At 48.2% G+C, this 27,691-nt stretch overlaps 10 protein-coding genes across 10 annotated transcripts; 7 read left to right on the top strand and 3 right to left on the bottom strand.

The window, feature by feature from the left end:
* Positions 1 to 3,463: 3,463 nt before the first annotated feature.
* Positions 3,464 to 3,616, top strand: F5J12DRAFT_700241 (uncharacterized protein; the record flags this gene model as incomplete). Its single annotated transcript, XM_051740493.1, has 1 exon — positions 3,464 to 3,616. A coding segment is annotated over one exon (153 nt), but the record flags the coding sequence as incomplete, so codon positions are not given.
* A 1,234-nt stretch (positions 3,617 to 4,850) lies between these two features.
* On the top strand, positions 4,851 to 7,115 carry F5J12DRAFT_302759 (uncharacterized protein). Its single transcript, XM_051738818.1, has 14 exons — positions 4,851 to 5,299; positions 5,360 to 5,392; positions 5,441 to 5,460; positions 5,524 to 5,538; positions 5,593 to 5,631; positions 5,681 to 5,709; positions 5,757 to 5,770; positions 5,819 to 5,854; positions 6,034 to 6,096; positions 6,146 to 6,274; positions 6,332 to 6,563; positions 6,616 to 6,664; positions 6,717 to 6,912; positions 6,967 to 7,115. The coding sequence occupies exons 1-13, from the start codon at positions 5,230 to 5,232 to the stop codon at positions 6,909 to 6,911; spliced, it is 924 nt and encodes a 307-aa protein (XP_051604250.1). The 5' UTR covers positions 4,851 to 5,229; the 3' UTR covers position 6,912; positions 6,967 to 7,115.
* On the bottom strand, positions 6,799 to 8,464 carry F5J12DRAFT_802083 (uncharacterized protein). The gene is given in 7 exon segments (XM_051744398.1): positions 6,799 to 7,364; positions 7,384 to 7,626; positions 7,684 to 7,758; positions 7,812 to 7,903; positions 7,962 to 8,002; positions 8,054 to 8,140; positions 8,187 to 8,464. 7 exon segments carry the CDS (start codon positions 8,262 to 8,264, stop codon positions 7,114 to 7,116), a joined length of 867 nt encoding a protein of 288 aa, XP_051604249.1. The 5' UTR covers positions 8,265 to 8,464; the 3' UTR covers positions 6,799 to 7,113.
* Positions 8,465 to 8,487: 23 nt separating this feature from the next.
* On the bottom strand, positions 8,488 to 9,187 carry F5J12DRAFT_802081 (uncharacterized protein). Its single transcript, XM_051744397.1, has 2 exons — positions 9,101 to 9,187; positions 8,488 to 9,046 (listed from the first exon to the last, which is right to left on the bottom strand). The coding sequence occupies exon 2, from the start codon at positions 9,002 to 9,004 to the stop codon at positions 8,549 to 8,551; it is 456 nt and encodes a 151-aa protein (XP_051604248.1). The 5' UTR covers positions 9,005 to 9,046; positions 9,101 to 9,187; the 3' UTR covers positions 8,488 to 8,548.
* A 629-nt stretch (positions 9,188 to 9,816) lies between these two features.
* On the top strand, positions 9,817 to 15,211 carry F5J12DRAFT_954247 (uncharacterized protein; the record flags this gene model as incomplete). The annotated part of the gene is made up of 24 exons (XM_051749846.1): positions 9,817 to 10,200; positions 10,255 to 10,430; positions 10,487 to 10,630; positions 10,671 to 10,828; positions 10,878 to 11,056; positions 11,112 to 11,292; positions 11,318 to 11,388; positions 11,444 to 11,757; positions 11,816 to 11,905; positions 11,960 to 12,087; positions 12,146 to 12,248; positions 12,315 to 12,444; positions 12,508 to 12,726; positions 12,780 to 12,985; positions 13,037 to 13,196; positions 13,290 to 13,459; positions 13,509 to 13,830; positions 13,887 to 14,006; positions 14,062 to 14,114; positions 14,166 to 14,251; positions 14,302 to 14,369; positions 14,424 to 14,620; positions 14,670 to 14,777; positions 14,841 to 15,211. The coding sequence occupies 24 exons, from the start codon at positions 9,817 to 9,819 to the stop codon at positions 14,896 to 14,898; spliced, it is 3,825 nt and encodes a 1,274-aa protein (XP_051604247.1). The 3' UTR covers positions 14,899 to 15,211.
* Position 15,212: 1 nt separating this feature from the next.
* F5J12DRAFT_302671 (uncharacterized protein) lies at positions 15,213 to 17,595 on the top strand. The gene is made up of 3 exons (XM_051738817.1): positions 15,213 to 15,347; positions 15,416 to 16,177; positions 16,248 to 17,595. The coding sequence occupies exons 1-3, from the start codon at positions 15,294 to 15,296 to the stop codon at positions 17,451 to 17,453; spliced, it is 2,022 nt and encodes a 673-aa protein (XP_051604246.1). The 5' UTR covers positions 15,213 to 15,293; the 3' UTR covers positions 17,454 to 17,595.
* An 833-nt stretch (positions 17,596 to 18,428) lies between these two features.
* On the bottom strand, positions 18,429 to 19,788 carry F5J12DRAFT_714124 (mitochondrial carrier; the record flags this gene model as incomplete). Its single annotated transcript, XM_051740872.1, has 7 exons — positions 18,429 to 18,487; positions 18,546 to 18,732; positions 18,831 to 19,158; positions 19,224 to 19,494; positions 19,548 to 19,570; positions 19,624 to 19,639; positions 19,701 to 19,788. 7 exons carry the CDS (start codon positions 19,786 to 19,788, stop codon positions 18,429 to 18,431), a joined length of 972 nt encoding a protein of 323 aa, XP_051604245.1.
* Positions 19,789 to 19,869: 81 nt separating this feature from the next.
* On the top strand, positions 19,870 to 21,261 carry F5J12DRAFT_302549 (uncharacterized protein). Its single transcript, XM_051738816.1, has 4 exons — positions 19,870 to 20,096; positions 20,157 to 20,209; positions 20,268 to 20,593; positions 20,653 to 21,261. Exons 1-4 carry the CDS (start codon positions 19,984 to 19,986, stop codon positions 20,767 to 20,769), a joined length of 609 nt encoding a protein of 202 aa, XP_051604244.1. The 5' UTR covers positions 19,870 to 19,983; the 3' UTR covers positions 20,770 to 21,261.
* Positions 21,262 to 21,274: 13 nt separating this feature from the next.
* F5J12DRAFT_802067 (PapD-like protein) lies at positions 21,275 to 23,011 on the top strand. The gene is made up of 6 exons (XM_051744396.1): positions 21,275 to 21,379; positions 21,433 to 21,524; positions 21,574 to 21,634; positions 21,687 to 21,802; positions 21,854 to 22,000; positions 22,051 to 23,011. Exons 1-6 carry the CDS (start codon positions 21,337 to 21,339, stop codon positions 22,636 to 22,638), a joined length of 1,047 nt encoding a protein of 348 aa, XP_051604243.1. The 5' UTR covers positions 21,275 to 21,336; the 3' UTR covers positions 22,639 to 23,011.
* Positions 23,012 to 23,023: 12 nt separating this feature from the next.
* On the top strand, positions 23,024 to 24,217 carry F5J12DRAFT_802065 (ubiquinone menaquinone biosynthesis methyltransferase UbiE). Its single transcript, XM_051744395.1, has 3 exons — positions 23,024 to 23,513; positions 23,562 to 23,772; positions 23,836 to 24,217. The coding sequence occupies exons 1-3, from the start codon at positions 23,051 to 23,053 to the stop codon at positions 24,065 to 24,067; spliced, it is 906 nt and encodes a 301-aa protein (XP_051604242.1). The 5' UTR covers positions 23,024 to 23,050; the 3' UTR covers positions 24,068 to 24,217.
* The last annotated feature ends 3,474 nt before the right edge of the window (positions 24,218 to 27,691 follow it).

The following is a 27,691-nucleotide window of genomic DNA, read 5'->3' as shown; positions in this document are numbered from 1 at the left end:
TGTGTTTTCCTCAGCCAATGTATTGCACAAACATATACAGGTGCTGGGATGTGGTCTCACAAAAAGAACTTTGGTGAATCCAACCAATCCACAGCCATTGACATCTGTAGGGATCCTATTGCTTGACATTTGATTTCTTATCTTTATATCTTCAGAAGTCATGCTGCACTGTCACCAGACCAGAAACTCATACTTGTATCAAACTTGGGAACAGGTGTTGATATCTATGAACACAGTTGATCCCATCTGGTATTGTGCTTGAAGGCTCATCCTGCAGCCTTGAATAGAAATGTTCCATTGCAAGTGGCTTGTTTTTCTGGAGGCATAGTGAGTGGAGCTCCAGATGGCAGTGTGCACATCTGGAGAATTCCATCTGGAAATTGTTTGCAAGTTCTGGAGCACAATGGTGAGTATCCCCAAATCCTATATGAGTTTATCTCAATGGTTCCCTGGGAATTCCTCAGGAGACATGGTACAGTCTGTTGCAGTATGTCCAAGGTAGATTTTCCAGTGACTTATCTGATCTGCACATTCAATAAGGTGTTCAAGTATCCAACTTGTACTTTGGTTGTGATGGCCACTTCCTGCATGATGCAAGATATGTACATTAAAACATGGTGAGCCAAGAATGAAAGCAGTATGGCTTTTATTTCAGTCTGGTGACTATGCTGAAGAGCATGTTGTCAAGATATCATCACCACATGTTTGGAAACACCATGGACTTCCAGACTCTATCATATTGGACAGAGGGCCCAAAGGAATTATTTAAAATGTTAGGAGTACATCAGAAACTCTCTACAGCATTCCACCTGCAGACAGACAAACAGAGCAGTTGAACTATGAGATTCAACAATACTTATGGATGTATGCCAACCAGCAACAGGCTCACTGGGAAGAGTGGCTACCTTTGGCTCAGTTTGCATACAATAACTCTCTCTCTACTTCTACTGGCAAGTGCCCCTTTGAAGTTACCCATTCCTATAGACCTAAGACGGGTGTCAAGTGTCAAGCCAATGACTTCAAAGGTAGAAGCAGCAGAGGAGGTCACCAAATCTTGGTCCCAGGTGTTCCAAGATGTAAAAGCAAACCTTGCCAAGGCATACTCCCAGCAGAAGCAGAAAGTGGACAGACACCACTCACCTGCCCCTTCTTACTCCATTGGATCTCAGGTCTGGCTAGCTACAGACCATCTGTCCATCAAAGAATGGCAGAGCCATAAACTTTCTGAAAAGTGGATCAGACCATATGAAGTTCTAGAGGTACTTCTGAATGCTCTTAAATTAAAGTTGCCACACAACATGAGGATTCACCCAGTTGTGAATGTCTCATGGGTTGAACCCTATCTTGGTGCCCTTGATGGGCAGCCTGTTAACAGGCCTGGACTGCAGAGGGTTACAGATGAAGGAGATGTCAAATACAAGGTCAAATATGTTGTTGACTCCCATTTGAAATGAAGAGTTCTTCAATTCCTTGTCCATTGGAGGGGATGCCCTGCAGAAGATCATACCTGGGAGCCAGCCTCCACCTTGAAGAATTTGCAGTTGGTGATCAAGGACTTTTACCAATCCCACCCCAAGGCCCCCCACAAATTATCTCTCCTTTTGTCTGAAACTTTTGACAGCTTGTTCACACCCATGCCAGAACTGTTTACTACTGTCCATCCTATTTGGTCTCACCTGGAAGTCAATCCTTAGGAGGGGATAGTGTAATGAATGGTAGACTTTTCACTTCTGCATTTTCCTACTTGACTATATATATCCACCCTCTGGTTAGGGTTACACTTTAGGGATGCTTGGTCATCTCAGAGTTTTCCTTCTGCTTGTGATATCATGCTTACACAATAATTAGTCAGGCTGTGTCTCACTGACACCATGTGTTCACATTTGACCAATAGCATAGCTTTCTCTTTTGTTTACTTTCTTCTCAAGTGTTCTCTCATGGCAGTACATACAAACAGTAAGGCAGTATATAAGTCCCATCATTTGTCATAGCCAGTTCCTTAATCTGGTTCATTTTGAGTCTGCTTCTCAATCAATGGGTTCCACCCCCATTCTCTCTGGTTTGAAGTGATAGTTGAGTAGACATTCATCTTTGGATTGCTTCACTGGAAGATGGATCTTTTGGCAGCAGTGACTCTGATTCTGAGTGGGGTGAGCATCAAGGAAGGGTGCATGCTCCAACTGGGGTCAGTGTATTTGGCACATCTGCTTGGTGGGTTGCAGGTAAAATAATTTATGTTCATGCTTACAATGTACTCATGTAGACCACAGAACTACCAGCCAATACCTGCTACAGAGTGACTTTCCATTGACCATATTCAGGCCAAATACAAAGCTACTGAATTCACACCCACACTCATACAATGGCTCTCCTCATACTCTGGTCAACACCTTTTGAAGGATGCTGTAGGTATCCTCAGTAGTGCAGCAAGCTACTAATGTATTAGACCAACCTGTAGGTATCTACAGGACATCAGTAAGTATAATACTGGTAGTGAAAGTGAGCTTACCCTCAGTAGTGCAACAAGCTACTGAGGGAACAGTGAATAAACTATTGTAAAATGTGCGCTCTAAGGTGATTATGTAAGCACCCAAACATCGCACCAAAGTGAGCAGAACACAGGGGAGAATATATCTCCAACAACACCAAGTGTCATGACTGTGCCTCAACCCCAGCCAGACTCAGCTTCACAATCTTCCAGTCCAGCCTCAGCCTCACCAAAACATCTATCTCCAATTAGTCTAGCACAGTTGGCACTGCTTTGTAGTGTGTGTCATTTTGGTTGAGCCCAACCTGGCCTTGCTCCCAGTCTGCCCTCACTCTCTGTCCTGGTCTCTGGTCACCTTAGTCATACCTTACTCATACTAGTCTTACCAATCATCTTAGCAATCTTTGCAAGACCAGCATTACCAGTCTCCATACTATAGCTACTTCTAGTATATAAACTCTTAGATACTCAGCCTGTACTCTCCAGTCTGAAATCAATTAAGTTCTACCTGAAACCCCCACCTTGGCCTCAGACTTGGACTGTGACCCATGCAAGGGAATAGTGCTGCATCCTCAGTCACTAAGTCCAAACAGTCCACCCTCTGTATCTTTGCCTTTCCCCCCAATCCCAACCCCTTGGCCTCACACCAGCTCCAGTCTCCAGTCTGGCCTCAAACCCAGACTTCACAAACTTGACACCAAGCAATTGACTGAATCAGATTGATTTGACATCTACCACAATCTGTACATCAAGACTGGCCCAAGCATCATCACTGGCTATCAGAAGAGTATGCAAAAACTTCACACTATGCCAAAGGTCATTGGTCAAGGGCATAAGCCAGAATGCTCCGCTCAGTTTGATACTTCATTTGTGTTGGAGGAAGGGTGTCAACACTCTATGCCCCTCATTCCAAACAGTATGTACATATATCTCACCAGTTTGCATCCCTCTGCTGATGAGGTCTTGGAAACCCTAGGTGTGCAAATTGCTCAAGTCTGGGTCATATTCAAGCTTCCTGATTACTTTGGTAACTACCTGCATCCCCTCATCTATGTTGAATGGTTTACAGTGCTCCACCACCATGATCCTGCCTCTGGTCTGTACATTGTCACTCATTCAACACATCATCATCACCCAAATGTGGTGATCATCAGTGCCAACTGTATTGTACATGCATGCCACCTGCAAGTGTGATGCAGGAAGGGGATCAATGCAGACTGGTCAGCAGACAACATGCTGGACAGGACTGCAGCATTTTATGTGAATTCTTTCATCAACTTAGATATGTTCATTGCATTGGAGTAGTTTTTTTTTTACCATTGTGTTGCACAACCCCACAAGTCAATGAATGTGTGATTCAATATATGGAATGACTATGTAGACTGCTGTAGCTCTGGAGGGCTATATGTTGTACTGTCATGCTGGTGAGTCTATGATGGTTGTATGACAGTCCACTGCCTGATATGACAGATGTGTTGTACTCCCCATCTTAAAATGACATGTCAATAGTGCAACAGGGTGTGTGCCTGAGACAACCTGGCACAATGAAGCCTATGGGTGACAGTGTACCTTAGTGGCTATGCTACATATCAATGTAATTTTCCTGATGTAGTGGGTCACTTACCTCATGTTTGGACTTACCACACAAAACCTTTAGATTTTGAGGCTTCATGACCTCCAACATCAGTTGCCAAACTAGTGTGTGGTCATCAGCATCCAATGCAATGAGTGGCAAGGTCACTTTGGGCTTCTTGGCCATTGAGGGAGCAGGCAAGCATCTGCAGGCACACAGTAATAACCCTAACCCATCAAATTTCCTAACTAGTATTAAAAATTATTTACTAGGTGCACGTGACAACAGCGAAAGCGAAAGCGAGCGCTGCAAGCAGGGTGCTGATTCTTTCTTTTTCTTAATGTAATCTTACGAAGAAAGAAAGTATCATTCCACCTTCGTTGCATGCCCATGCATTCTTATATGTTTCGTGTATATCCTTTCTTGGACTCAATTCCAATTTTCCGACGTTCATCCAAGGGCCAGAGTAGACGGAAACCCGAAACGATATGCTAGCGGGTGTTCAGGCGAATCTTGCGCGAGCCGTGTCAGTTGGACGGTTCTCATCTACACACGGACCAAGATGTCGGGGACTGCGACACCTGCCAGTCAACCTATCGTGGATTGTCAGTTACACATCGAGTCGCCTCGTTCCCCTGTGAGCTTCACAGTGAGTGCACGATTCACCACACCCTCGTCGGGAGAAAGAAAAAAAAACGGCTGTACTTTTCCAGGATCAGAGACTAAGTTTGTGAAGAGGTGGATGCAGTGTTACACTTCATCAACGCCGCCTCCATGGCAGTGCACACCAAGCGTGCTGTCGGAGTTGAAGCTGTGGATACAAGAAAGGAAGTATGACAGGTTTCGGCGCCAGCGGGTACAATTGCTTGGTGAACGCTAGGATATGTGACGCGAAACCAAAATGGTGGGCTTTCCTCTCCGCAGCGTTTATTGACACTGCACTTGGGAATGATGCCAGGGAACCGACGTCATTTATGTAACTGGGATCTTGGGAATTGATACATAGAAGCCTTGTGACCGCAGAGTCTGCCGATACAGCAATCAGCAAGTAGAGTATCGCCTTATTACTCATCGACCGGTCGAGGTTTCAGCCGACTAAACATAGTTCGGCTTATACTTTGGATCCAGGCTTTATATACCCTGAGGAGCTAGGTGACCCTCTTCAGAGATGGACGCCGCAGCAGACAACGATTTTCTCAGAATAGTGAAGGACGCTCAAACAATCCAGTTCCTGCAAGGTAATTCTCTGAGATTCCCCGACACCCATTACATTGAGAGTTTACTTTTATCAATCTCAGTTGCGCTGACCATTTTGTTGATGTACAACTATGGTAAGTATTTCCTTTTCACCGGCGGTGAGCACTCACGATGGTGGTCAGTGCTTTCCTTGGATGATGAGGTATCAGCAGTTTTTTCGGAGCCTTGCTTCGTTTACAGTAGTTGACAAGTATCTTGCTGGCAGATCGAATATATATGGGTACATGTCCAATCTCTTATCGGATTCTGGGACCCTAATGGATCATCGTAACAGAAAAAAAGGATCTCGAGCGTCTCAGTCATCTACCTAATGGTTAGTTTCATGAATGCGTTCTTGACGCGGAGCTCATCATAAATATCAGCTTCGATATTTTGGCATCACATATATGCTGTACGTTGGTCTCATGTGTATTTTTTCAGAGCTTAGACCTGCCATAGGTATTCCTCAGTGGGTAAGCCATTATTGCTCAGGCTTGTGGTACAATGCTCACCCTCACTAGCTCTTGTCACGAACACAATTTCCATAGACAAGGCACGTGTTACTCAGGTTAATGAGTGTCATACTAGCTTACTTAGCAAGGGCCACACCAGTTGTATGTGGTTTTACTCACTCCTGTAATGTAGATCATGACACTTTACAATTCGTCCGATCAAAACGAACAGTGGTAAGTAAAGCAAATGGGGATTAAGTTTTATCTGATTGTTCCTGTCCCAGCTACCCGCAGTTACCCTGCCCTCAGCCTGTGGTTCAACTGTTTGGTTTCAGCGGCCAACCAAAGTAGATTTATCATTATTTGCCAGAGAACCATCCTAATTGATTTACCCAGTCGTTTTGCAACTGCGGCTGTATGCTCTCTACAGTGGCTCGAGGAGGGTTTTATTTCTGATGGTCCCAGGCTTCGTTGTGGAAACGATCGTCATGATCGTGTGCATCACACTCGTCACTATGTCCATAGGTTGGTTATAGCCTAATTCTTTTTGAATGAGGTGCAAACTTAGCCCATATCCATAAGATAATGCTCAACTGGACCTCAGCGTCACAGTCAGCGCGTCCTCCAACATAGCCCTCAAAATCTACATCCACCAGGTTGCCATGATGGGGTATGAATGTCTATTATTTTCGGCCGCTTTGTCCGCTGCCCTCCGGAGATATCGAGAGGGGCTCGACCCTCTCTCATCCAATTGGAATCAACTAACACGCCTAACGGACATTCTCATTGAAGGGAATGTGATTTCTTTTCTCATGTCCGTACTCCAACACTGTTCGAGGTGATGAATTAATGAGGTTTGCATGTAGTTCCTCGGTTTATTCTGTGATTAATGTAGTACTGTTGCTCACCCTCAAAGTAAGTTGACGTTCATCGTTCAGAGCGGTTTCGCCTCTGATATCTTGGACAGGTAGAGTGGGTTTTTGGAACACTCAACATCGGCTTTTCCTTGGGAGTTACTATTGGCTGTCACCTTATCTTGCAAATCCGAAGAGCAGCATCTCCCACTTCGCTTGACTATGATATTGGCGAAGACAAATCAGCTTCCTTGTGGCCCTCCATAATCTTTCCGTACTCATCTCGTAGGTTTGCACGTCGTCGCTGATGTATGTCTTCCCACTTAGTTGAGAGTACTGTCTGAGACCTTCTGTGGCTTTTAGTCCCATTGAACCGGGCAGAATTTCCTTCAGTAATATGTGTTATCTCTCTTGTAGAGTAATCTTGCTCGTTAGAAATGAGATCGGTTGTGAACGTATACGATACATAGTAGGTTTTCTCGATTATCAATTCTGTAAAACCAGCGTAGACTACAGTCGCGTCACACACCATTCGAGAACTTGGATTACATTGCCCAGAAAGGATGCCTCTTTCAAGCGAGCGATAACCCTGACTTCTCCTTTCGCGAACACCGTCCCATCCCACAACTCCGTCCAAGACTCGGGGGAGTGACAGAATATGTCATACCCGACGCCTAGACAACTGTGTGGGCGAGTACCTTTGACAGTTGCACCCGGTTGTATGCCGGTTATGAGTGATCCAGGTACGGGAGACAACAATCCTGCAAGGCCGCGGGCGACGTAGGAGCTGCTGTTCTTCCGAGAAGCAAGAGAAGAAGGCTGATGCGTTGATGACGGAACAGTGGCCGCGCAGTGAGTTGAGCGTCATCAACCTTGACAGATCGGGCAATGGCTCCGGTACAGGCCCACGAGCTGGAGGCGCGATGGTAAGCATCTCAGGATCGAAGACGTCCCCTGCGATGAAGTGACCAGGATACGTCTCCTTGGATGTCCTAAACAAGACGTGGCTGAGATCAAGATATCCTGATTGATCGACCATCATTAGCAGTAGTAGCTGAGGAGTGGCGGGAGGTTTCTCACCTTGCTTGAGGTCAGATGCAACGATGTTGTGGGCGGGGAAGCCATCCGCTGCAACTCGCCTGGATTCGGTAGCCACTGAGCAACCCAAAGTCAGAATGTTTGCATGGCAACAAAAAAAAGGTACGTACAGCAGCACCCGATGTCCAAGAGGATAGCATTCTGGCGTTCTCGACCGATCTTGATGATCTCCTGATATTCAGGTCGGTGAACTATTGATATTCTGTGACGAAGGCGTGTTTCAGCTCTCGGAAAGCAGCACCGTCGAGATGTATCTTCACCTCAGAAAACCGAAGACATAGATGCAACCCCATGGCGCAACCTGGAAAAAGAAGTTGGTATTTCTTCTTTCATAGTCCGTAGCTTAGCTTACCTTCCACGCTTTCTCTTGCACGGATAAGATATGGGCCTTCAGTTCATCATCATTGTCAATGCCGATAGCAGTCTTGAAAAACGCTGCCTCGTCTGGTGACAGCGAATAAAGGTCGGGGTTGAGAGCAGGGAACATCTGGTGAGTGTTTTGCCTTATCTGCAAAAGGGATATAGTCAGAGGACACTTGCTCTGGAACGTCGACGGATGTCATGAGATGAGGTCTGTTAGTTAAAGGGGATGAATACCTCCCTCATATCAGGCAGTGGCTTTTATGCCAAAGGATGGGCGAGGAAGATGCCCTCGCTACAAGACGAGGGCAATATGTCATCCGACGGACGTACAGGAGGTAACTTATCGCCGGTCGCGGAGAATTAGATATGATTTTACCCGACGGAACCGCACACTGCTACGTGTCATTCTGTCTTTGATGGTACGCCGGGATTCATGTCCGGGACTACACTGCGTGGCATTGGTCCCGGAAAATTATTTGTGCGCTTACAAAACACATAAGGTCAAGTGAATTGGCATCACTGTGTATCGACACAGTACTGTAACCATGCAATGAAGCAACTGAAACGGCTTCAAGGATATGATATACGCACGGCTAAAAGGTCTCAGTCTCTTAACGTACCAGATGAGTACAGAGAAGGCTTTCCGAAAGAACTCTACCTCTCCATATTTTTCCCGATTTTCTGCCTCTAGGTTCTCTGTGACTGTTCCGTACCGCAATTCCCTCCAAGTTTCCTCCCATTGGGAGAAGAGATGACACTTTTGACCATTGATATCATCAAGGATGTTTCCCTTTTCCTTCACCTGCTCCTCGCTGAAGGGGTGGATGGGGGCACACGCATTAATGACAGAGTAGTGACCGTGAAGCTGGCTAATTGAAGTCGGTGCTGACAAGTCCGGAGGGCGGTGGAACGACGAAGGGTAATGCTGGATCGAGAGCATCACCTGCGACGAGTTTCACAGGGAAAGCTTCCTGAATAAACGGTGAGCTAGATGCTCGAACTCTGTTAAGATGTTAGTGAGTAGGCGATCCCAAAGAGGTTCACAGCAGTGATCTCAGCTTGCCTTCAATGAGGGCCGATGTTGCGATATTATAGGCAAGGAATCTATCGGAGACAACCTTTCTGGATTCCGTGCCGACTTTGTTACCTTTCTTAAGCAGATCGTCAGGGTTAGTAACAAAACACCTACCACCGCACCCATTGTCCAACAGTACTGCGGTGCCGCATGTGCGACCAATCTTGAGTCTATCGGTTACATTGCATTCGGGGTCCTCGAACAGGTGAACACATTCACAGTGCGACAGCGAAATGGATGATAGCTCGTGCGTTAGGAAAGTAATTCCGTAGATCCACGATAGGGCACCAGGTGAATGTGTTAGACAAAGTAAGGATCACTTTGTAGGCTTCCTCCTGAACGATTAGGATGTGGGTCTTCAGCACATCCTCCTCCTCGACACGCTTTGAAGAGCACCAACTCATTGAGTGTTGGTGCATACAGGTTTGGATTGAGTGGAAGGGTCGACTATGATGTCTCCCAACGGCTTTCTATGATATGAAGGGCGTTGACAGCTGCCATGCTACTGTATGGATTGAGACGCGATACTACCCAACCTATTCACATCCACGTCTGCTCACTCCAGGCGACCTATCTGAACACCGACCGTGATCAAGTGTGACAGCGACACGCGTGACAAGCCGTTTAATAAATATTGTGACACAGCGTGTCTCCCCTGTGCGTGCCAGGAGTCGGCGATGTCGAGTCTGAACAAGCTAGCAATTCGGGGCATTCGGTCGTTCGACGACAAGCAAATATCTGTCATCGAGTTCTTCTCGCCAGTGACTGTCATTGTCGGCCACAATGGCAGTGGAAAGACGACCATCATCGAGTGTCTCAAGTACGCCACGACTGGCGACCAGCCCCCTAACACACGCGGCGGCGCCTTCGTGCATGACCCCAAAATGGCCAACGAGAAGGAGGTAAAGGCTCAGGTGAAACTGAGATTTCACGCCGCAAATGGGAACAGGATGCTCGTAGTCCGCAACTTGTCAGTAACAGCAAAGAAGACAGGGTTAACTATGAAGACTTTGGAAAGCATCCTTGCACTTGCAGACAGCAACGTTGAGAAAGGAGGAAAGGTAACTGTGACCTCTTGCACTTCAGTGCAGCCGACACGTTGACGCGTCACGCAGAGAGGGGCTATTTCGACCAAGTGCGCAGAGATAGACACAGAAATCCCTCACCTCCTGGGCGTATCCAAGTCTGTCTTGGAGAACGTTATTTTCTGTCATCAGGAGGATTCTTACTGGCCTCTAGCCGAACCCTCAATTCTCAAGAAAAAATTCGACGACATATTTGAAGCCACGAGGTAGCTGCCATCGATATTCCTATTCTCTCTCAAGGAACATAAATATATCTGTATAGATACACCAAAGCCCTCGAATCCATCAAATTGCTCCGCAAGGACCGCATAGCCGACCTAAAGGCTGAGAAAGAACGACTAGAGTCTTTAGCAAAGGAAAAGGCCCATGCCGACAAACTTCGTGCCCGAATAACCGATCTCAACTCGTCCATCACCTCTAAGCAGAATCAATACGACGAAACGAAGCGCGAGTACTGAGCAACTCGTCAAGAACAATGCTCGATTCTATGAGTCCGCAACTAAGTTCAGGGAAATGTATGTTAAGGTCGAGAACCTGCAGCAGAAAAAGGAGCACTACCAACAAGAGCTCGCGGATATGAGGGAAACGGTGCAGGAGATGGAAGGTACTGCTTTGGATGCCCTGACCTCCGTAATGTATTGACCCATCTTTAGGTTCCGATGACCAACTCCAGAATCGCTTGCACAACTTCGACGAGAACATTGCTCAGCTGAAACAAAAGCGAAGACGTCATGAAGGGGAACGTCAGGACTTCGAGGACGAGCTTGCCAAGACACGGAGAATGCATGTTGAGCTTGTAAATGAACAAGGAGAGCTTGCTGCTGAAGCTAAGGTATGTGGATGCATTTTCAGCTGCGTACGCATACACATGACTATTTTTCTCACAGGCTCATGAACGTCGCATTACAGAACGCGAAGAACTCATTCGTGATATCAGCGACAAGTACAATATCAAGGGTTACAGTCATTCCCCTCTGGAGCGCGAGAAAGTCAACGAATTTATTTCACGACTTACTGATCTGCAGCGGCGTCAACGTGCAGACTACGAGAAGTTTCAGGCCGAGGCCCGTGCGAGGAATGATGAGTATAACAGACAGTCGAGGACAGTTGCATACTGAAGTAGAGAGTCTGAAGCTACAACAGAGCAATGCCCGCGACCAGATTGTACGTGTCTCCGCTTTATACTCAATACGCGGACTGCTGAAACTTGCAATCGCAGAAAGAGCGCCAAGCGTCAATTGCTATGGCAGAATCCTCACTGGTAACAATGCAAGGCCTCGCGTCTGAGTTGCGTACCCTCGTCGGGGATATTGGAGAGAAGAAAAGTCGGCTTGAGAAGATCAAGGGCGAGATTAAGTCTGCCAACTTCGATGAACGACTCAGTGAGCGTGTTTCCAAGGCGCGTACTATGGAAGACAAACGGGATTCCTTGAACGCGGAGCTGCGCAGTCTGAGCCTGCAGGCGGACTCGCGCGCAAGGTTGGACCTGAAGCGGGCTGAGATGAAGAGCAAGAAGTCAGAGATTAAGAATATGTAAGCGTTCTTCGTAAGGACTTGATATCAGATTAGTGAAGCGCGAACTCCTACGTAGCCTCGAGACGAGCAACCCCAAGTTCCGGAAGCTTGTTGGGACGGACGTTCGAGCGGAGACCATGGAACGCGAGCTGGACCGGCTCTCTAGGTCAGATTCACGTTTGTTCTACCCGAGCAGTTTCGAACCTGAAATGGTCATTAGAGAGAAGGATCAGGAGCTTGCAGAGGCAGAGGCAGAGTTGTCTTCTGCCAACAAGGCTCTCCAAAGCTCGGAAACAACACTTTCTCAGGCGAAGGCGCAGCTCAAAAACAAGCACAAAGAGGTTAGAGGTAGGCTATCGTTGGGTTGAGTGGTACGACTTAGACCACTGACGCAGTCGTTGGGTAGAATTTGAGCGGCGCATTAAGGAAGCCACGGAGTACAACTTCGGAGACGCACCCCTGTTGGATGCGATCAAGGAGGCCGAGCGTATAATTGCTGAGAAGAAGGAGTGCGTGCAGCTTACTACATTCCCAAGTGCTTGTTGATAACAGGATCTACAACTGCCATCGGACAGGGAGGCAAGCTTGAGTGCTGGCATGACTCGAGTATACGAGAATCTCTTGAACATTGGAAGGGTCAGGAAGAGATGTGCTACCTGTGACCGGCACATGGATGCCAAAGAAATGGCCGTATTTGAGAAATACGTACGTCATCCCCCTCAACGTCGTGATTTGTGACGAACTAGTTCCTCACTTTCATTTCCACAGCTCCAAGAACAAATACGGAAAACTAAGGAGGCTCCGAAGGCCGACAAGGACGAGTCGTCTACCGTGGACGCATGGGAGACCGAATTGGTGAATCTTCGTGACGCGTTGCCTGCTCAAGCATCAAAAGACCGCATCCTGAGCTCGGAAATTCCCGCACTGGAGCAAGATATTAAGGCTACAGAGGCTGAGATCCAGCCTCTAAGCGATGATGCGGAGAAGGTATACCTTCGCTAACGTGCTTAGTTGTGCTTCGCTCTGATGATTTCGCCCAGGCTGCCCAAAACGTGGAAAATATTAAGAAGGAAATCAGAGCTATTGTTGTGCTGAAACAGCAGGCAGCCACCGTCTCGCGCAACCTGAGCGACATCGACCGGCTCGAAACTGAGACCGCTAATCTTGAGGAGGAACTAAGGTCTACCGGCAGCGCCAAGACAGCAGATGACGTGCAAATGGAACTGGACAATTTGTCCAGTGAGATGTGAGAGTTTCGAAAATTCCAGCCTGGCGAGCCCTCACTTTACTCTCGCAGTCGAACAAACGAACGTGAGAGGCAAGCAATTATGACGGAGCGTGACCGCTTGAATTCCTCGTTACGCACCTGCGAGGGCGAGTTGCACATAATGGAGAAGAAGGAGAACACCCTCTCCAACCAGATTCGTGAGAAGGATCTTACAGAGGAGCGCGTTGACGTGATGAGAAAGGAGATTATGAATCTGAATGCTAGAGTCAAGGTGCGTTGTGTTTCTACTGAACAGAATGGGGAGCCCGAAATCGTGGCATAGGAATTGGATAGCAAACACGCTGAGGCACAAGCTCCTATAAACCACCTCGAACAAGAACATCAGCAGGTACAAAACGAGCTTAACGTCAGAGTAGCAGAAGTACAAAGGGCATCGCAAGAACTGAACATGAGCGTCGACAAGCTTGACGGTATTAACAGAGCTGTCGACCGGTGAGTGACTCGTTACGTTCCCTGATCCTCGGAAACTCACGAATCTAAGATACATCCGCGAGAAGCGCGGACTGCTCTTGACAGATTGTGCTGAGAAGATTGAGCGTTACGAGAGCGAAATCCAAGAAATTAGCATCAAGGTCGAGAACATACGAGAGAACATAGCAAAGATCGACAAAGAAATCAGCGAGAGCGGAAGTTCTATCTCTAACCTACGGGCCAACCTTCGCATTCGAAAACTCGTCACGGATATCGCAGCGACACAGGCAGAGATTGACTCTTACGACATGGAGTCTGCGGCGAAGGCGAAGCGAACATTTGAAGACCGGTACCAGGCCGAGAAACAGAAGGAGACAGACATGCAGAGCAAGGTATTATGTCTCCCGCTAGCAACCAAGACGGAGTTGCTAATGCGTGGGGGTTATAGTACGCTCATCTTGGAGGCGAAATTAGTTCGCTTAATGAAACTTTGAAACAAGTTGAAAAGGATCTGCGGGAATACAAGGATACCAACAGAAGGTACACGGATCAACTTGTGAAAGTCAAGGTCTGTCGTCCTCTACGACTATTCGGTTCCCGTATTCACTGTCTTTTGATTTCAGATGTCAGATATGGCCAACAATGACCTTGAGAAGTATGCGAAGGCCCTGGATAAGTAAGCCGGGCCGGTATAATGACTTCCACATTCGTGCTAAGGTTGCTTCAGCGCAATCATGAAGTACCACAGTTTGAAGATGGAAGAAGTCAATGACACGATGCGTCACCTGTGGAATAAAACGTACCAAGGGACTGGTAAGGATTGGAGGTGGCGGGATGTACGTAGACGTTGATATCCTTTCTAGATATCGACGGAATTAAGATACGTTCAGACGTGGAAGGCGGGGCGTCAAAGCGGTCATATAATTACAGGGTGGGCTTCCTAAGTGCACGCCATTGGAAGCAACTGATTCAGCCGTGCCTGCAGGTCGTCATGACGAAGGATCAGGTGGAAATGGACATGAGAGGACGCTGTTCGGCCGGTCAGAAGATGCTTGCTTCGATAATCATCCGTCTCGCGCTGTCGGATTCGTTCGGGCAAAATTGTGGTATCCTGGCGCTGGACGAACCCACGAACGCATTGGACGTGGAAAATATCGATGCCCTGGCAGAGAGTCTGGTCGAGTCAGTGTTCTCCGCGGCGAAAAGTTCTCGATGCTGACTAAGGCTGCAGCATCATCAACGAGCGGAAAAACCATTCAAACTTCCAGCTTATTATTATCACGCACGACGAAAATTTCCTTCGGAAGCTTGGTCAAAGCGATGTGATGGAATATTATTGGTGAGTCGCTACGTACGATCCAGTGGCGTGGAGTTAGCTGAACGATACGGTCGTTTGATGCAGGCGAGTATCACGAGACTCCAGACAGAAGTCGGTGATCGAGCGCCAGCGATTCCGGTGAACGATGTGGGTGGGTGGGCTTCGTTACTGCGTATGGACTCATTGTACATTACTGCACTACCATAACACCGACCGGTTTGATCAGGTCCGATGTGCTAATAGTAGAGTCTCCCTTGTTTTGGTCTGCGGGCACCATGAGTCGGTTAGACGCCTGAGGCCTCCTGATAAGCAATGACGCCTTCGCCATCACTCCAGACCGCTGCGTCGTACCCAGGTCCGGACTATTTACGTGATCGGCGTCCCAGGTGGAATTCCTTGCGTTCATTAAAGTCCTCGCTCGGAGTGTCCTTATCGCCCTTATAACCCCCCCCCCCCCCTCCCGTTCCCCCCCTTCAACTATTCCATTCGCTTTCCCTCGTACTAACGAGCGGTGCTGTCTCCCTGCTAGCTTGCTGTATGGCGCAGCCCCCAGCGTCGAAGCTCACACTGAGAGGGCTGCTGACACTTCCAGTGAGTTCCATGTGACCGTGTAACTGATGTGACGTCTATCTGATGCGCGCTGGTCAAACCTGTCTTAGTATCGGCTGTGCAACCCTCCCCCAGCCATCGGGAAAGTGCGATCCTGCAGTGTGACGCCAGTACTCCAAGTGTGTCTTGATGACGTCCTCGATCGCAAACACCTTCCTCCGCTCGGTCTCAAAGACTTTGAAGAGTATCTCCTTTATGTGGAGCAGGCTCCCGAAAACCTCTATTTCATTCTCTGGTTGAAGGAGTACACCACTCGTTACCAAGCCTGGGCCCAGCGAGCAAAAGCCGCGTTTACGAACGATACGCTCAGAGTTGGAAATGTGCCCAGTTCCCCCCGCAGGTTACTTCGGAACCCCCCTCTACCAGATCCTTCTCTGACCTTGTTCTACTCCCGTGCCAAGCAAACTTTTTTCACGCCGTTCGCAGATTATGAGCTCAATATCCCTTCAGACATATTGGGTCCATTTCATTCCTCTGCTTCGCAGTCCAGGCCGCCCGGATCACCTGCACCCTGGCACTCTCAATCTGCGCATCCGGACCCCGCCGTGTTCACAGAAGTAGCCATTGAAGCACGATTCATGCTCAACGAGTCTCTCCAACGCTTCGTTCAGGCGGCGTCCACCAATGTCGGCTCCCGAAGGGCTGCGTGCGGTATTGCTGGCGGTTGCTTCTTTACTACTGTCACCGGGGTCTTACCATTGGTTATGACCACCGGGCGATGGAATGCCGGTCCCCATGGTCGACTTATTCGGTTGGCAGCAGCACCTGGCTTGTGGTTCGGGCTCACAATCCTGATTGCCAGTTTGCAAGGCGTAAGCATTTTTCGCCGCCGGGGGTTTTTCTTTCCGTGTATGAAAACTGATTTTTTCCTTCTCACACAAGATCTGTCTCATGATATATGTCTTCGGAGATCTCAGGCAACTACGCAAATTTGAGCTTGCACGCCCGGCGATATCTCGTCCATTGCCAACATCCATATCCGAGCCATTCATTCAAGTTCCTCGAGCCCCCCCGGCCCCACCTCCCAGTGTCACTATCCTACCCAGGGTCCAGTCTCAAAGAAATGATTTCGCGGGTATCTCCCCCGTTACGGTGAACACGACTTCTTCGGCTTCGCCCGGCTGTCGGCCATTTTCTCCAGCGTCCGCCCGCTCTTCGGCAACTTCTCGTGAGTCTTGTGACCCGGAGTCTGCATGCTCTGGTTGTGTAAATGAAATCGAGATATCTGCCGCGGTGTTTGATGAGGACCCTGCTCCAGAGGGTCCCGCAACCGCTACTTGCCTTCACCGGCCGGAGTATCAAGCCCCGTCTCCACCCTCGTCAATCACATTTCCTCCTTCAGCGCACTTTCCCCCGCGGGCGCGACCAGCTGTTTCGGCTCCCAATATTCACAGTGCCCTTGACCGTTCTCGTAACGGTGACAGTATAACCAAAGCTGAGTCACTATACGGGCCAACCGCAGGGTTTATCCAACCAAGTAATAATAGTGGCGATATTGACAACCTGTCAAGTTCCTGGAAGAATTCCCTTCCACACAAAAGTCGAGCCACGTTACAAAATTTTGATTTCGACTTACTACCGAGCACGAGAAGAAGTGCCTCAGCACGCGAATTGGGTGGACGCCCGAGGATCGATGTTGTAACTACTGCCCCAGCACCGTCATCTGCACCCTGTCAGAACATGCGGCAGTCATTGTCACGCGAACGTAGTGCGGTACCACCGCGGCAGCTTCTTACCACCCGCTCGCTGAGTTCTGAGCTGGGGCGTGCACAATACAAATGCAACAAGAGACCTTATCCCGTTTCTATACCCCCCGATTCCCCTATCTTTTTGTCTCCGCCAAACCACCTTACACCGACGTCGCCTTCTGCCTCGATGCCAACGCCCGAGAAAGAATGCCGGAAGTTACATTTTTCGTTCAACCTACCATCCTTTACAGCAGGCGTTCCGGCATTTGCGGCGCCCCTGACCAACATCCAGTCTCCAGTTGTAAAACGAGCGCAGTGGGAAGTCGTAGTCAGGTCAGGGTTGATCGCGTTCGTCATCACAGGCACCATTGTCGGGGTAATCATCGGCGTCGTCCCATGAGCCCGCGGCGTTGTGTTGGGCAGGAAACCAGGCTATGCGTAACACGCGGTGTGCCCTCTTGGCGGGCTGTTATTTCTGTCCTCTTTTTTTCTTGGGTTTTTCCTCGCAACGTGTACTTTTGTAGTCAACAGCATGTGCGTGCCACATAAGCTCGACTGTCGCAATTGTGATCTGTAGCCCTTCCCCCCCAAGGTCCCTCGTGCTTCATGCACACCACGAGTGCAGTGCCTTGCGGCCTTCTCTCACGACCTTCACGTTTTTACACTTATCCCCTCGGCGGACATTAGCGAGCATTCGTTCTCTTCTCCCTCCCCTCCCGCATAGACCACATTGTCCCTCTCCTTGCGGCTTCGCGCACCATCGCCGAAATTACTATACTAAATCTTAGGAATGTTAGTAAGTACGTGTATTCAACTTGTGCCAATTTTAATTGTCTTCCTCCGGCATGTGGTAACTTGACTGTGTACCAACTGCGCACCCGGCGGCCCTGCAGTGCAACAGAGCCAGCGCTGGAATGACAATCTGAGGGTCTGTTCAAGTGGCGCGGCACATTTTGCAGGATCCCTCTAACTCCGGATTGCTGATGTCAGCCGTGGAAACAAAAAGACCACTTGCAGGCACAAGTTTCGAATGCATCGCGATAATTTTACAGTGAATGGTATTCAAGCCATCCAAACTACCAGTGTATAGTAAATGATGCCAAGGATTGTTGGTTTACGCGGAAGAGTCACAGAACATTAGAAGAAGTCGGGAAATCAGTGGGACGTTACGTTCGGCCCTTGTGGCAGATCTCAGATTCATGAAATCCGAGGGATGCGCGATCGAGACCCAACGTCGTCCGTTCATGCGTCGCCCCCAGTCCGAATTTTATCATGATCCCCTGTCCCAGTTGCTAGCCAGACGTCAAGATGCGGCAAATATTCTCCGTTATTTGCGAGATACAACGGAAATATACATATCCGGCGGTCGGAGCTATTAGAGAGTTACCGCACTTTCTTCCTTGTGTATCTCTACCCCAGGGGGAGCGCCCAATGCTTCAACGACAAGTCTTTGTCAGTCGCCTGCCCAATTACAAAAATCAAGAACACTCACCTTCTTTGATAGCACCGTAGAGCAAAAATTGGCCAGATACCAAACCGGCAGTCATGACCATCCTCGGTCCTAAGCCTGCAAAGAGACCGCGGGGCCCCGCCTGCCGTGCAAGGACGTGAAGACGGTGGAGCATGGAACCACTCGGACCGTGTCCTTTGTTGATTTGGCTGAGAAGCGTGTCGGCAGGCTGGTGGACATCGGCGACCAAACATGACCCAACAGGTGGTAGGTGAAAGGAAGTTCAATCAACTATCTACCTCTGATGGTAGCTGGGAAGGAACATACGTGACTCAGTATAGCGGCCGCGAATCCGGCAATGACACCACTTCCTAATTGAATGCTGAATTTCTTGGCGGGTGTGAGGTTGCACCGGGTCTCATAAGACATGCTGCGGAAGGCGAGCTCGTGGCAAAGTTCGTTAACCGTGAATTGGCCAATTGCATAGGGGATCTGCTTGAAGAGGATCGGTACGAAACCAGCGTACAACTCCCGAATGCCGCCTTCTCGAGCCAGTCTAGTGAATCCGGTAATGAGGCCAGACGCATAGCCGCGTTCCGAGACGAGTCGTATTCTAGTAGCCTCCAAGGGTGTAAGGAAGATATCTGCAAAGAACCTTTAACGATCCACAATAAAGTGAGCTGGGACAAATTTTCCACTTCGACCGAAACAGGTGCTTACTCTGCAACGCTAGCAGATCCAAGATATATGGCTGTCCGGTACTTGACTGCAGCGTCTGGGCTGCCTACCAATTCGACAGCTTTCCTCTTGCAGTACTCGTAGCCAGAAAACTTGGCACCGCCTTGAACGAAATAACCGACAGCGGTGGGTCCAAATCCAGTCAAGAGAGCCTTGGGTCCCTCGGTGGCGACGACGAGGCGGGCACCCGAGAGCATAGAGTGTTTGGCATACGCAGGATTGATTTGGATTCGTGTCTTTACGACGTCAATGGCTGCATGACATGGTTGAAGATGACGCACATAACTGAAGAACAAGAAAACTCACGAGTCATGGCACCATGTGTGATACTACATCAACTTGGTGACTTCGATGGGTAGAGGGACATGCTGTTATGACTTACGTGCAGCACAACGCACCTATAGATTAGGATACTACTCAGAATCCGCGTCACCACTCTGAGCACTATAGGGGCCTCACCTGCAAAGAAGAATGACGTGTAGTCTCTGGGCGAGAACTGGGGTAACTGTACAGCCAAAGATTGGACGTGTGCCTTTCGCTTTGCCATTGTCGCCGCTATCGTGAAGGTCAGTTGGCAGCAACGGCGAGCTATGTGGGGTATAATACGATGACGTCAGGTCAATGCCAGTTTTGTAGGGTCGGCTCAGACTCGGTTCGGTTCACACCCTGAAGAAGCTCTCCTACAAACTCCGATAGTATTAATGTGACTACTAGTGGTGATACAATCTCCCCTCGTCTCACCATGGCGAGTTACACTGAGATACTGCACTTCACTGCCTCTGAGGAGGTGATGTCCGGTCGAGCGAACCTTAACAGAGTTCGCGAGCTCCTATCCAAAGCGGAAGGATTGAACCAGTCAGTATCTTTGTTTGCATAGCGTAAAGTTTCGGATCGACTCCGTCTTTGGTTGATAAGATCGTACTTTGGACCAGAAACAGAAGATCCATCGGTTTTGTTCATAGTAAACGGTTAGTTCACTGCTCCAATCGTACCGATTTTGCATGACGAAGCCAATGCCTTCACCAGACTGGAAATCTAAGGATGCGCATACCAAGTTCCTGGATTCGCTCGAAGGCGCAGCTTTCAAACCAGCGTTGTCGCCCCTTTCTTCCTCTCCGATTGTCCACCACTTTGCTGAATTTGACGAAGTAAAGAGTCGTCTGCAAGCGCCTATTACCGAGTTCGTCACCCTCACGTTGAAGGCAGACAACAAAATGGAGGAGTTGAAGCCCTTGGTGCAGGATTTGCACGAGAAGCTGAAAGGCTCCAAGATGTTTTATGGATCTAGCTGGGCTCCGATTGCCAACGAGTCAAACATGTACCACGGGATCTTGGGCTGGGATACCGTCGAGGTGGGAACAGATCGAATGAAAAATTTACTGTTGCCAACCAACCTTTTTTTTCACGACAGGCACACTGGGATGCCGTCAAAGACGGCCCACCTAAAGCGGTCGTTGACGAATTCAAGAAAATCGCCAATTTGTGGCTGGTTCACGCTGCGTTGCAGTCGCTGACGGAGGACAAGTGAGTGGGGTGTGATGATACCAAAATGGAGGGGAAACTGTGCTGTATTATTTCATGTATGGGTCGATCTTCTTGCAGTATTGTGAATGTGAAGACTCGGGACTAGACCGTTCCAAGTGCCAGAGAGGTTTAGGGTAGTGACCGCCCTTCCGCCGCGATCAACCCAAATACATGTATGTGTTCGGCGAACAGTAACAAAGTTTTTCTCCGGGAGGCCGGCGGACTCCTGGCGGATTCCTAGCGACAAAGCGACTGCAACCTGGCCCGGGCATGTTGCATAAGTTGACAGGCTATCTTCATGCGTGATATGTAGCACCGAACAGCCTTGGACCCACGCATCGTAGATAGCAGGACGTGTCTTGAAGCGATATAAGGAATCGACATCAATTCACGCCTGATACGCCGGGTTACTAGCTGTATTGCGGCCTTGTGTCTGTGGATGGGCTGTGGTGTGTGGTGAGCACGCATTGTACACGAGTTGTTTGAACGTGTGTCGAATAAAACTCTGACGCGGCTTCTCAACTCCGCCCACCAGCCTCGTCGTCGTCGCCCCCATCGCTCCCTATTCAAAATGTCCGTTCATCTGATACCGAATAACGCCCTGGGCTTTAACAGTTCGTCGGGCTTGCATTTGATGTGAAAACAACCGCTCATTAACCTTCCTCAGGGCCCTTCACACAACTCGTCAAAAAGACCCTCACAATCACGAACAACAATGCCTTGCCGGTTGCTTTCAAGGTCAAGACTACTGCACCGAAGGTACGGGTGCTCTCCCTTTCCTTCGTCACCATATAACATCTTATGCCAGCTGTACTGTGTGAGGCCCAATTCCGGAAGGATCGAGCCTGGAGAGAGCATCGAAGTGTCAGGTTAGCGCGTGCCTCATGTCGCCTGAGCACGTCCACCAACTCCATTTTTCAGTGATGTTGCAGCCCATGAAGGAGGAGCCGCTCTTGTCGATCAAGTGCAAAGACAAGTTTTTGATCCAGAGCACTCTCATCACCCCGGAGAAGGAAACGAAGGACCTTCAGGATATCGTAAGTGCCATTCATTCGACCTTGTTTCCATCTCGAACGAGTCTTTCCCAGTGGAATGTCGCTGGTGGTACAGGGGAGGAGTGGAAAGTACATCAGCACAAGCTTCGTGTTGTATATCTCCCGGCGGAAGGGACTGTCGAGGAGGAAGACGAAGGTCACCCCCAGGACGGTCCATCTGCAATGATACAACCCGACAAGGTAGGATATCATTTCGTCATGCTATTGCCACGATGCTCAGGGACTCCCAGCAATACAACACAACCAAGGACAGCGTCAGTCATATGCCATCTATTCCTACATGGCCGCCCCAGCCACCCCAGGCAGATCCACCAGCGCCGGCGTCGCCACCCGCCCCGCTGCGCCCCATGACCCCGCCTGTCCGGGACGCAGACGCAACGTTCTTCCGTGCTGACTCTGGGGAACATTTCCAGCGTGCAAGGAGCAATGGTGTCGGCGTGGTGAATGTAAATCTCCACCAGCCGTCCCCGTCGTCGTCTCCTCCCATCAATGTTGCTCCTGTTCAGGTCAACCACGAACTCGAAGAGAAACTGCAGGAAGCAGAGTCAGAGATAAAGCGCCTCCGCGCACTCCTTTCCGCGGTCCCGGACCCCAGCTCGACTGCACCAGAATCTATTGCGCCGGAATCAATGGCGCCTTCCGACTTCCGACGAAGATACACGGTAGGGTCGGACGACGGGACAAGCACGTACTACGGAGAAACTGAGGTTGGGACGATAGTGGAACGCGACGCTGTCATACACCAGGATGGTGTACCACTACAGGTGGTTATCATCATAGCACTTGGCGTTTTTATCACGACCTATCTATTTTTCTAAGCAAGGGGTCTTCCCAGGCGCCTCGTGCTCGCTTTGTTCCGTTTCTGTCACGGCCCGTTCAGGCTCGTCATACGCGCAAGTTTTCGCTACCTACCAAATAACCGCACTGCGGATGATCCCCTTGCACTGCACACGCTTCATGGTGATTGGTGTGGGGTGCTAGCTGGTTGTCAGTGAAGATCTTTTTCTTTTTCTTTCTTTTTCAATAATATGTCCTCGGGGCTGCTGGTAGCGTAACTTCATGCGTAACCTCGTTCACTATATCTATGATGGCAATCCTTATGTTGTGCTAGTCTTGTGCATAGTTCAATTATATATTTTCGCACCACCAAGGACAACTGCTTACATCAGCCAATATATGTTATGAAGTCACGTGGCCATAATATGGCTTTCTTGTCGCCCCCAACTTGCAATGATTTCGAGGGCTCTCCGTTGTCCCAGGCGCACTCCCGCAGTCTCGTATTCCCTAGTCTTAGCTTGTGGCAATCATAACCAGAGTTTTCCCGGAAACTCACAGTCTTCTGGTCGAACTGCGTCGTTCGGGTTCAAGACGGTGCCCGAGGAAAGCAAGGAATCCCTTGTCAAGGACGTATTCGACAGCGTCGCGTCTAAATATGATTTAATGAACGATGCCACTTCGCTCGGCGTGCATAGACTCTGGAAAGACACGTTTGTCGACTCTCTGAAACCAGGTCGTAAGGGCCCAATGCGGTGCATCGACGTAGCCGGAGGAACCGGCGACATTGCTCTTCGCATCCTCGACTACGCACGGGAAAAATACGCGGACAGAGAGACTACTGTTGAAGTAGCCGACATAAATGCGCAGATGCTCGCAGAGGGGGTCAAGCGATTCAAAAAGACGATGTACTACTATAGTAAGTTTCTATACTGGTGCCTCGGTAGTCTTCGTAATGGGCCTGTAGCTCCACAGGTATCTTTCCACGAGGCCAATGCGCAGGAGCTGTCTCCATCGCAGTTCAAGGATGATACGTATGATCTCTACACCATCGCGTTCGGTATTCGCAATTGTACCTCTATTCCAGCAGTGCTGAAAGAAGCATATCGTGTTCTTAAGCCGGGGGCTACCTTTGCATGCCTGGAGTTCAGTAGAGTGAATAACCCATTGTTGAACGTGTAAGTTTGTCCAGTGAATTCGGGCGCGTCGAGATGAGACTGCTAACGTGGGTTGTGGAACAGACTATATGACCAATACTCCTTCAGCGTGATACCCCTATTAGGGACAATCCTCGCCGGCGACAGGGACTCCTATCAGTACTTGGTGGAGTCGATACGAAAGTTCCCAGGTCAGCCTGAGTTCGCGCAAATGATAAGAGATGCCGGGTTTGCTACTGGCGGAGATCACGATGGTGGTGCATGGATGGACTTGTGGGGAGGTATAGCTTCCATTCACACAGGTGTCAAAGTCTAGAATATATATCATGTGAACTCAATTTATTCCCTCAGTTTGATTTTTTATGCTCCTAACAGCTCAGAGAGCCTGTGGTGCTGAGATGAACAATACTAAGCACAGTGACCATTACAATATGGTTAGCAGAGTTTAGACCAGGTTTGAAGGTAGTTGAAAATGTAAAGATGGAATTTGAAGTTTAGATTGATGTTGGGGTGATTGCAAGACTTGAAGTGTTGTCAATAGGAAAAATATTGGCTAAAACTTCAAATTGCTTAATACTGTGTGGCTACATTCTGAATGTCAGTTTAAATAAGATGTATACTCTTGGAAACAATGAATGTGCAAACATGGGGTGTTGGCTTCATGTCAAGTCCAGGCCTACTCTGACCAACTCTGACACTCAACAAGGTCTGGGGAGGGGTATGGAAGCAAGTCTGACACAGCTGAATGGAACTCTGACTAGTGGAGGATTGACAGGGATGAAGTCTGCTGAGGCAGAAGTGGAATGGAGTGAGGGCATTGGGTTTAGCTTGTGCACTACCCCCTTGCATGATCTCAGCCCTCATATTTCAGAGGAAGAGACCAGTTGAAAGTTCAGAGATAACTCTGACAGACAGAAGATGGAGCAGATACAGAGTAGGAACTTTGGTGATATTCATACTGAGGAACAACAGAGTACTGTACATGCTTTTAAATTACTATGGAGGTACAGTAACCAGAATCAGAACTGACATATGGAGGCTTGTAAATTTTCAACTAAAAACTTCCTGGACAATGAATGAAGGGTAGATGGAAAACATATGGCAGGGAACACAGAACAGACCAGAAAGAAAACAGTCTAGGTCCTAAACCATGAGGTGCACACACTGTGGAGTACCTGACTGCACAGTGTAAGGAAATCCAAGTGGCTGTGTAACACAAGCTAGCTGGTTTAGATAACAACAATAAAGTGAAGGGAATGAATTGCTTGTCCCAAGGGATTCTGAACTGTTGAAACTAAAAGGTGGGACTCAGTGCTTTATAGTGGTAGTGTTTTGTGGCATGCACAGTGTGTTCTGTGGTATAGTACTGGTAATGCAAGCAGTGTGAGCAGTGTATGTATGTAGTTTGTGTGTGGTGGCTTGTAAGGTGGATAATGTAGACAAAGTGAAAAGAAACTCATAGTGACCTTCTGAGTGCTGAAAGGTATCATTCTGTACCCAAGTACAGGGCTTTATAGTCTGGGAAAACCCAGAACCTAAGTAAGACAAGGGACAGGTAAGAAGAAGATGTGCAACAGCATATATGCATAAGACAGGCTGAAACAGGGGCTGAGGGTATACTACTAGCATTAAGGGAAAAGAGACTGTGGTGTAAAGAAAGAGTCTGAGGCAAAGGAAGTGACTGGAATACAGTGGCTGCAGGTATAGTAGTGCACAAGAGTGAGCAAGGGCATGGGAAGGTAGCAGATGAGGCAGGAAGGTAGCACATGGACAGTGGTGAGTGCAAGCAGTCTGGAGACATAATGGTAGTCACAGAAGGGTCAGCAATAGGGGCTTACATGTCTAGGGAATGTGGATTCCTCACAATGGTGTCAAGGAGAAGGCTGAAGACTGGTACCAAGTCCAACAGTAGGCAGAGTGGAGGAGACTCATAAATGGTAGAGGGTGGGTGGGTTGGTGTGGAGTGAGTGAATGACTGGTGGAGTAGTTTGTGGAGTGAGTGGGGACTTAGGATGAACACATGGTCATGACACTTCAGGTGGGAAATCTGCTCATACATAAAGTTTTTCCATTGCCTAAATGACAGGCTATGTTTACAATATCACCAAACAAAAAGACCATCATTTTTTGATGAAGTTTGAAAATAAAAAAAAGTTGTGTACAATCTTGAAGTATAATCTGCAGATGATACTAATTGCCTGACAATCACCTCATGATTGCCCAGTCATCCCTTGTCCATCATGCAAACAGTGCATGTCCAGTAAATGTGCCAAGTCCATCTGAGTCATGTGACCTGGGGTCACTACATGGAGTTAAATTTGAGTAATACATATGATACAGTGACTCAAAAAACTATCTGGATGTTTGCCACTTTTTCAAAGATTGGATTGTAACTCAGTCCATATTAATCCATAAATCATGCAAAAATAAGGGTAGATAGCCATAAGCCATGAGACCATGTATGCCAAATTTTGTCATGATCATGTGACTTGGGGATGCACAATTAAATTCACAATGCCAAATATGGACTGAGTTACAAGCCAATCTTTGAAACATCCAGACAGTTTTTTGAGTCACTCTATCATATGTATTACTCAAATTTGACTCTGTGTAGTGACCCCAGGTTACATGACTCAGAGGGACTTGGCACATTTGCTGGACATGCACTGTTTGCATGATGAACAAGGAATGACTGGGCAATCATGAGGTGATTGTCAGGCAATTAGTATCATCTGCAGATTATACTTCAAGATCATATGCACCATTTTATTTTATTTTCAAACTGTATTCAAATAACAATGGGTATAAATCCAATACTTTGTGTAGCCACCCTTGGCCCTAAGCACTGCTGCAACCCTCTTGGGCATACTATTGATCAAAGTAAGGCAACTTCCCTGGGAATTTGTTTCCATTCCTCTTCAATCCTCCCCCACAGCTCCTCTATACCCTTTTGGGGTTCAGGGTAGGTTCCTAACCTTATCTTCAGGTGATTTCAGAGATGTTCAATGGGGCTGAGATTTGGTGACTGTGCAGGTCAGTCTAGAATCTCAACACCATGGTCCTTGAACAATTTCTTGGCCAATTTGGATGTATGCTTGGGGTCCCCTATGGCATAAAATCTGCACATTTATTTTTTTGCAGCCACACAGCCACACTACTGTGCCCATTCAACTGCATCATTACCTTTTGCAGCCACACTGCCACACCACCATGCCCATTTGACCATGTCATTACCTTTTGCAGCCACACTGCCACACCACCATGCACATTTGACCATGTTTTTATGTGTTGCAGCCATGTGATTGCACTGCCACACTGACTTGATTGCATCACTGTTACCTTGCACAGCTACACTACCATATTATTGTATAATATATAGATGATATTTCCTTTGTAAACTCAACTACTACACCATGTCCAATTACATTACCAGTGCCACACAGTGCAGAAAAATATTTCCAGGGTTTAACACAGGGAGGAGGCAATTGTGCCACTACACTTGGAGCACCCCATCCCAGCCTATGAACTTTTGATATGTTGTAGGCACACATGGCCCCTTTAAAGGGACATAATAACTAGATAGATATATCCTGTAGTGACCGGTAGACTTTTGCTTCTGCATTTCCTAGTTGCCTATATATATCCACCCTCTGGTTAAGGTTACATTTTAGGGATGCTTAGTCATCTCACACTTCCTTTTTGCTTATCTTTCATGCTTACATGATACTTAGTAAGGCTGTGCCTTGCTGACATTGCATGTTTGCATTTGTCCAATAGCATAGTTTTCTCTTTTATTTACTTCTTTCTCGAGTGTTCTCTTGTGGCAGTACATACAGAAAGTAAGGCAGTATATAAGTCCTGTCATTTGTCATAGCCAGTTCCTCTAATCTAGTTTGTTTTGAGCTTGGTACTCAATCAATGGGTTCCACTCCCACACTCT

The sequence above is a fragment of the Pisolithus orientalis genome (genome assembly GCF_024613125.1).
Source record: "Pisolithus orientalis strain OTSU chromosome Unknown F5J12scaffold_3, whole genome shotgun sequence".
NCBI classification, from domain to species: domain Eukaryota; kingdom Fungi; phylum Basidiomycota; class Agaricomycetes; order Boletales; family Pisolithaceae; genus Pisolithus; species Pisolithus orientalis.
Note: the sequence above shows the minus strand (reverse complement) of the source record. Positions and strands in the feature narration are given on the sequence as shown.